The sequence below is a fragment of the Daucus carota genome, chromosome 7, assembly GCF_001625215.2.
Source record: "Daucus carota subsp. sativus chromosome 7, DH1 v3.0, whole genome shotgun sequence".
Lineage (NCBI taxonomy): Eukaryota > Viridiplantae > Streptophyta > Magnoliopsida > Apiales > Apiaceae > Daucus > Daucus carota.
This window is the reverse complement of record NC_030387.2, coordinates 26,238,854-26,247,549: the sequence shown is the minus strand read 5'-3', so window position 1 is coordinate 26,247,549 and position 8,696 is coordinate 26,238,854. Positions and strand designations below refer to the sequence as shown.

At 36.1% G+C, this 8,696-nt stretch overlaps 1 protein-coding gene across 1 annotated transcript; it reads right to left on the bottom strand.

The window, feature by feature from the left end:
- Nucleotides 1-768: 768 nt before the first annotated feature.
- LOC108196536 (transcription factor MYC2) lies at nucleotides 769-3,072 on the bottom strand. The gene has a single exon (XM_017363858.2). It carries the CDS (start codon nucleotides 2,847-2,849, stop codon nucleotides 996-998), a length of 1,854 nt encoding a protein of 617 aa, XP_017219347.1. The 5' UTR covers nucleotides 2,850-3,072; the 3' UTR covers nucleotides 769-995.
- Between the last annotated feature and the right edge of the window lie 5,624 nt (nucleotides 3,073-8,696).

Below are 8,696 nucleotides of genomic sequence, written 5' to 3'. Positions count from 1 at the left end.
ATGTCGGTAAATATTTTTTAGAGTTAATCAGGTATTTCTAGAACTGTCAAAATATAATAGAAATATTAAAATGCGATTTTCAAAATACATGCAATTTATGATATTCATTTCAGAATGCAATGAGCAAATTTTTTATGAAAAAACTTTATTATACGAAATTAGAAATGTAATTTTCTAGAAAGAAATTTTATAGTCGGTAGAGGAAGACTTTCCCAAGTATAAATTTTAGAAAAAGGTTAGATACTTGCTCCCACTTGACTAGTTGAGGTTGATGATAGTGAGAGGCAATGGAGCTGTGTGGTTGAAATATGATTACATGAGGCCCCATGCACACAAATAATTGTCTAGAAACGAACATGACTCTTTCAGGAGATAGATAATTGGCACACCTAACTAGTGTACCACTTTTTATAAAGTTAGTGAGGGTGTGATAAATGAGTCTTTCATTTCCATGTGTTGAAAATGAAATTAAAACATGCACATGCCACTGCTCAACTGCTGTTTCATATCTACTTATATGAGGGCACAATTCCTGCCTCTCCTGCTTAAACAGTATCCACACATTTTTTTTTCAAAATATCAGAAAAATCAATCATGACATTTCATGAAACATAGTACATCATCCGCGCAATGAAATTTACTGGTATATCCCGCTTGAAGCAGAATTGCACGTCTTATGACTACTGTAATAGAGATGTTGTTCTCGTAAAAACTGATACTTAAACAAAAATATATCACCTGACCGACTTGTACCTGGTGGGCGAAAAATTCAGCAAGCATCACAGGAGGAAACTCCGCATTGTTTGATTAGGATTTCACCTAAGCTGATCTGAATTTATTCAGATTATACTAAAACAGAGGTTCATGATTGTAAAGATGAAGAACATGTGGTAAACAAGAATTATTTTACACGATCGTAGATGATATAGCTTCTCGGAGACTTAAAACTTCCCAGAGCCTCAAAACAAAGAACAAAGCACATAATTCCACAATGTTCATACTCTTGTTTCTGCAATTCTGGCCATCAATGATGCTCTAAGCTGATCTTGAGTGAAAAACCGACTCGCCATTTTCACCGTAGCCTGTTGAATCATCAAATCATTAACAACTGAAACGCTTGCATGGTGAACATCAAGATCCAGTTCTTTTAACGCAGCCATCAATTTAGCTGCAGGATGGTTCTTTTTACTGGATTGAATTCTAATCATCGCGTCCCAACCGATGATCTTCACATCAATATCAATATCAATTAACTTGTTTGATGATGATCGGAGATCCTGACCAGTGGACAATTCTTTACTACTTAACTCCAATTTGAGTGCCTCCAGCTGACTTCTCATCTCATCTTTCTCCGTATCAGACGTCTGCAGTTTTGATTTCAACTCATTTATGTAAGAAATAGCGTCTCCTAGTAGTGAGGCCTTGTCCATTTTCGACACATTTGGCACCACAGCTCGTAGGGCGTAGAATTTCTGGTTAAGTTTCTCCCTTCTCTGTCTTTCTGCTTCAACATGATTCAGGGGCTCTTCCCTGCCATTAGCTGGCTTCCTCCCACGTTTCCGCGGCTTCTTTTCTGGCTCCACTACTCGGATACTCTCCGCTTCTTTTACAACAGAAGCTTCCAGATCCGAATGCTCTGAATCAGCGCCACAGCTTGATTTTCCCACACCAGAAGAGGGCAAAATCGCGCTTGAAGCAAAAGACATCATTCCCACTTCTTGACTGCTCCTGGAAGTCACTGATTTTTTCTTCTTGTTATCCTCCACAATTCCGAACAAATTACCATTTCCAGCACTACAAGAACTCCTCTTGCCTTCTTCAAAATTAAGTATCTCTCCGAATTCAGTCTTACAAGAAACGGAATTGGAATTCCCATTCCTGACATTACTACTGCTGACTCCTTCAAAGCCTAATCCCGGGAAATTCAGTTCCCTCGTCGAACCCCCGGGATTATGGCCATTAATAACACCGCTGGAATCAGGATTTTCTGTGAGCGTACTGGAACTGTGATTATTCTCAAAAACATTCTGCGTCGGTAGCTTGAACGGAACATCCTTACTAATTTCATTGTTCGGAACTGGAGGCGGATCAGTGAGCCAAAGCGTGGACGGATCGGATTCATTATTTTCCGATTGTAAAGGCCAAGGGTTCGCGAATTCATTAAACAAAACCCGGACCTTATTCATAAGATCCGAGCTCTGAAAAATAACTTCAGTGGAGCCAAGCTCCACCACACCGTTACTACACGGGATACAAACGATAGTTTGTAACCCGAACGTCTGGCCCTGACGCGCTCGCTCACAGTGCGAGCCGGCCAGACGTTCAGCTCCAGTCACCCAAACCGGAGCTGAATGAAAAAACGCCTGGCCAGGAAGGCCAGCGTTATTAACAAACGACTGAGTCATCGACACGAGGAAAAACCACTCCGTGTCAGTAACTTCCTCGTCAACCGCCTCATCAGGCGAGCCCTGAGACCCCGAAATCATCGAATTGAGCTCCCTGAGAACTTTCTTCCTATGATCCATCTCCGAAACAGAAGTAGATTTCGTCCTCATTAACTGCTTCTCCTTCTCCTCGCCCTTATAATATCCATCGCCCCAGCCAAGTAAAGACTGCGACGAATAATCCACCACAGACGATTGCCAAAAAATGGCGTAAGTCCAGCTCTCCTTGGCTCCTTCGATCAGGGATTGCAAGCGATGCTGTAAACTTTCCTGATTCAAAGGTAGCTGAGGTATATTAGTCTGCGGAGGCCAGAAAGAATTGAGATCGGAGGCCATGAAGGCATCATCAGCCGTCGCAGCAGACCAGAGATTCATTGAGGTATTGGAAGGGTTATAGTGTGTCATTCCATACACGAATGATGTGAAAAACGTGTGTGTTATGGTGGAGAAAATATAGGGCGGCTTTGTGTTGTGATATGGTAAAGAAATGAAATAATAGGATTGATAATGAGGAGGGCAGAGGAGAATTTGAGTTTAAATTTAGGAAAGATTTGGACTGAATTTCGGTTGAATTAGACAACTGGTTTGGACAGTTTGAGTTAAGGACAAAGAAGCGGGACAGGGGCTCTTCCGGACACGTATAACCGTCCACTCGAATACGTTGTGTCGGAGATTGGAATTCTCGGATTTTGAAGCTTCTTCTGAAATAGATTTTGTGTAATGACAATATAGTAATTTAATTGGTTGATTTCTTGGTCGAGGTGGAGAAAATTAGCCCGACATTGGATTATTAAAAAAAATTGATTGATTTTTTTGTAGTAATATTATAGTAATTTAATTGATTTTGGTTCGGTTAAGGTAGGACATCTTTTGCAGATATTATATTTATTTTTATGTATTTCACCGAAGGAAAGTTATATTTTGAGACCAAATAAGAGTTAATTATTTCTATAACAAAGTAAGAAGAAAAAAATATGGTACAGTGATGGAGCTATACGAGTTTAGTGGTCCTGGCCTCCTCGCTATAATTATATACGATGATGTATCTAGAATTTCGAACTCATAACAAAAATTTGGATTGCACATTTAACTTCAAAAATATAAAGTTGTAACCCTTTATTTCAAAAATGTAAAAATCGAATTATGATCACTTTAATTACAAACTCTTGCATGAATCATGGAAAAATTTATATACTAGAAAACATTTAACTTTAAAGAATTATCGGGACAAGTACCTCCAGTAATCCGATCGTGCCTCCATAATAATATATTAAAAATGATTTAAGGTGATGAAGAAAGTAAATAAGCGGCATTTGCCATTTAATTTCGACGTTTGATTAACTTTATTCATATGTTAGTTTACTCCAAAATATCTATTTACATGTAGTTTCTCATTCTTCTTTTATAGATGAAGCGTGTATGATTGAGCTTTGTTTTTGTGGTCAAAAACAGTTGATCGAATTTGAAATAAAGACTTAAAATTTGCGTATATTTGAGAGATGTGTGCTTAACAAAAAGAAATATTGTTAGCCTATGTTTTGTTTCGTCCTGAAAATATAAATATATATGTTGGATTGTCGATAGACTTTTGAGTAAACTCTAAAGTTGTGTCCAAAATTTACACCGATTTTTCAAAAATTTGTTTATAATTTCAAATTTTCAGAAATATGGCCAAATTTTGATTCCGTTTTTTAAAAGTGTGACTCCCGTTAAATGTCACTAACGGAAGTAACAGACAGATGGGAAAAATGAGTTCCAAATTCTCACAAAGGTGGCCAAACTTTGGCTCCGTTTTTCAAAAATGTGGCTCCCGTTAAGTGATATATAACGGCAGCCACACTTTTGAAAAGCGGAACCAATATTTGGCCACTTATTTGAGAATTCGGCCAATTATTTGAAAATCGGTGTAAACTTCGGCCAAACTCTGAAGTTTACTCTAGACTTTTTAATAGAGCTTCGTTTTTTCTTTTTCAGATCCGCAAATTTTATTTTATTTTCTTCGAGTGGCTTTTTCAGGTTTGAAAGGTTCTTTATCTAAATTTTTGTGGGATATCTTGCATGTCTACTAGTCAGATGTAAAAAGAAATTATAAGAAAAGCTCTTGCTTTCAATGTTATATTTTGATACAATTTATTGATGTGAAAGTTTTATGACAAAACAAATCTATAACTTCTCCTGTAAATCAAAATTTTTCATGGTTTTACATCCACAAAAATCAAGTTTTCAATAGTCTCTTCAAGCTTCTTCGATGTCTAATCGGAGAGTTATCAGTTGACGATTACATCAAATAAAAAGGACAACAGTCAACCAGGTCGGGTTGATATGATAAAGTACAATATAATTTTGAAAATTAAGCTTAATATAAACTTAGAGCAAATCCAACAATATTCTAATTCAAGTCTTAAATATAATATTAAAAAATTATGTCGTAGTATTTATGTATTTATAGACATATTTAAGTGACCTCAACTCCAGCAATGTCCCTTATCGTCACCATATAATTAATCTTGTATTATAAAAGGTATTTAAAACAACCCGGGTCAAATCCCGAGTCTTTTTCGAAAATCGGGTCAAATCCCGAATTCCGAATCCGAAATAAACTGGCCCAACTGCAACAACTTTTGTAATCCACAAGCCCACCACATGCCTCAATAGATGAGGGACTGGGGTGTTACAAACTCCCCCACTTAAAGTACTGACGTCCTCGTCAAGCCGAAACGGATAGCCCATGGGACCAAATCGTACCTCTCTAGCCATTGCGGGATAATACCGGCTGTCTTCATGTCCCCACCTCCGGACTCTTGCCATTGTGGGATAATACCACCAGCCTTCGTGTCCCCACCTCCGGCAACTTGATGAATCAAGCTTTCGAGAGCTTGCTCTGAATACCATATAAAACAACCCGGGTCAAATCCCGAGTCTTTTTTGAAAATCGGGTCAAGTCCCGAATCCGAAAATAACGAAATAAACTGGCCCAACTACAACAACTTAGGTAATCCACAAGCCCACCACAGGCCCTCAAAAGATCATGATTTGTTGGTGCAATTAGTAGTAGTACTTGTGCTTATAAACTAAACTAAAGTCTCCACACTTCTTGACGTGGGACTGGGGTGTTACAGTATTCTTTCATCATTAAATGATAATATTAAGTAGAGAAAGATAGAGGGAGTATAAAATAATATACTATAAAATATAAGATAGGATAAGAAAAGAGGTGGCTTATAAAATAAGTTCTAAGAGCTTGTCTTAGTGATATGACATCACTGGGACATTGTTGGATTAATTTTTTTTTAATCCAATCCTTTAAATTATAACTTAGACATCATATAATTAGATGTTTTCTGTTTGACCGTAGTTCTCTATTATAGAACTTGGAAGTTGTTCTGTTGTTCTTTTTAGTTGCACGATATGGAAGTATTCAACACAACAAATTTGTCAACAAGACAAATAGGGAAATATTTGAGCAGGATTATAGCTTTTTATAGGAATATAAAGTCGATCTATTTTTCGTCAATAAAAATTATAAATTTGGGATATATAGTCAAATATTGATAATTCATTTTATGTTTCAGTTCATCTCAAAAGAAAGAGTAAGCTCAGACATGTTAGAGAAACATTCTGTAAAAACTTGTTCCTGATATTCTAATAGCAATTGTGTTATTCAAATAAAGAAAAATTCTTCAATATAAAATCTCCTAGGTGGTAAAATAAACCAGCCTAAAATTTAGAAAACTCTTACTTCAATTTTTTTTTTTAGTTAAGTTTCAATTTTCTCTTTCTATCATTTGTCGAGTTAAGGAAATGTCAACCCATGACCTGTTCTGATATCAATTTTTAAAACCCTAACGCTAACTACTGTACGAAAAACAGTTGTTTGTCAGAGATGACACAACTATAATAGAACATATAAGCGTCATGCTGTAAATTCACTAAAGAAACTATGTAAACAACACAATGTATTTCATCAAATTAGTATTGCAACACATTACAAGCTTATAGAGAAAAGAAAATAGAAAACACACATATATGAAAACTAACTGACTGACTTGCTCAGCAATCTAATCCAATCTATGATATATATACACCATGAAGGAAACTCACGCTTGTGACATCTTGCTTAGCTTTATAAATTTGGTGGATTTTGATTGGTTCAGACTTTTTTATAATGGTGGATCCCCTGCAAATTCACCAACCACACCGATCAAAATCCACTAAAATTATAAATTTTGGTGCTTAGTGTGTGCCGACAAACCCTATTAACAAACTATAATCTTTATAGTGGCGTAGCGAACACCACCATTTGAGTCAGGATATGCCGGGCACCCCAATAATTTTTTGATCTCCCAGAGGTTTTAAAGTTCTTGTGAAACTATTATGAGTGCGAACCTATTGGTGTATTAATGTTTGGAGTTAAATCTTTACGGACAGCAAGAGTTTGACCACTAGTACGCTTTGTCTGTTTTAGATTTTCCTCGGTCAAGTCAAAGCCCATAACATTCACACCTTGTAGGCGAAAAGCTTGTGAAATTTTCACTACACGATTAAGTATTTCATCGTGCACTGTCGTTGCTGGACCGTGAAAACTTTTGTTTGACACCATTAACGTGTTTCTTGTTTTATCCAATTAAAACTCCGTTCAAGGAGACAGGATAAATAATATTTGAAAAAAATGTGTCTTTCAAATAAAAAATTAAAGATTAGTATTCCTAATCTCTTTATATCTTACAAGCGAACATGTCCATTTTATTGTAGTCGTAACTATGAATATTTAAAATAGCTCTTTGAAATATATATATATAAAACTTATAATCTACTTCACTTTAAGTAAGAAGTCATTTTAATCTATTTCATTTTAAGTAAGAGGTCTCTCTGTCATTTTTTCTTCCACTCACGTAGTCTGAAAAAAATACAATACAAACAAAAGAACATAATAAGTTCATGCAAATAATAAAATAATAAAATTATCTAAAATGACAGAGAAAAAGAGTCAACAAACTCATAATTAAAATAAAAATAATAATATGAATCTCTTTAAATGACAATGTTAACAGGTTCCGGTTTTATCAGGCGAGCTTGGTGAATTTTTATGGTTGATCATTTATCGATATGAATAAATTATTCTCACAACTACAAAGACTCTTAAAATAAACTGTAAAGTCTTATATTAAAATGAAATAAATATAATATCAAAAAATTAAAGAATAAAATATATAATAAAATAAAACATTAATAAGATACATAAAAAAAATGGGCGCATCGACAACAGTATAAGCTTCAATCTATGATAATTACAAAGTTGATCACCCTAAATACCAAGCAATCTGCGGTATCATCGTTTAAAATAGTTACCAGCAAAGTAATAAAAATAAAGTACAAACGTATAACTACAAATAGAAAAAAGTAAGCTAGAGAAGCAACGAATACAAAATACAAATGCAGCAATCAAGATAACACAATCGAGTTTGGACACAGTGATGAAAGTTGTATAGTTTAATGCTATTTGTCGATGGGGTTTATAAGGGACTAGTTTACAAATACTATGAGAGATGATGAATCAGATAGAGGGTTTTTAACAATAAATTGTTTATCAAGAATATTGCGAAGGAATGTTATCCCTCCCGCGAAAAACTCAAGTAGTGTTGTAATTCGATTCGGGCAGCTTGAACTTGTTTTGATGGGCTCTCCTACTGATCCCGGAGGCTGGTTCATCGAGGAACCAGAATGCGAAGGTTTTGGAATAGAATCCAAAAGTTCCTCCTCTGACTCGGCTCGTTTAGTTAAACGAGCTCGAGTCTGGGCATAAGTTTTGGCTCGTTTTGTTAAACAAGCTGACTCGGCTCGACTCGTGAAAATTAACGAGTCGGATTCGAGTAGCATTTTAGGCTCGATTTAGTGTTAAATTAAACGAGTCTGCTCGTCCGACGCGTTAAAATCGGCTCGTTTAGCTAAACGAGTCAGCTCGACTCGACTCGTGAAAATAAACGAGTCGAGTTCGAGCAAAGATTTAAACTCGTTTTCTTAAACAAGCCGGCTCAGCTCTACTGAATAAAACTCGGCTCGAATTATGTCCGGCTCGAAACTTGGCTCGTCCGGACCGAATAACAGCCCTATGCGAAAGTATGTCTCGGAAACCGCTCAATCTCAATAGTTCAGAAATACACTAGTTAAAATTCAACCGGTAGACTATCTTTTACTAAACGGGTTATCTATCCTATGCCCTCAGGCACAGGTTAAGCTGTAATCATTTTTCTT

Excerpts from the sequence above, each read along its gene's own strand:
- LOC108196536 (XM_017363858.2), bottom strand. The coding sequence starts at position 2,849 with ATGACACACTATAACCCTTCCAATACCTCAATGAATCTCTGGTCTGCT.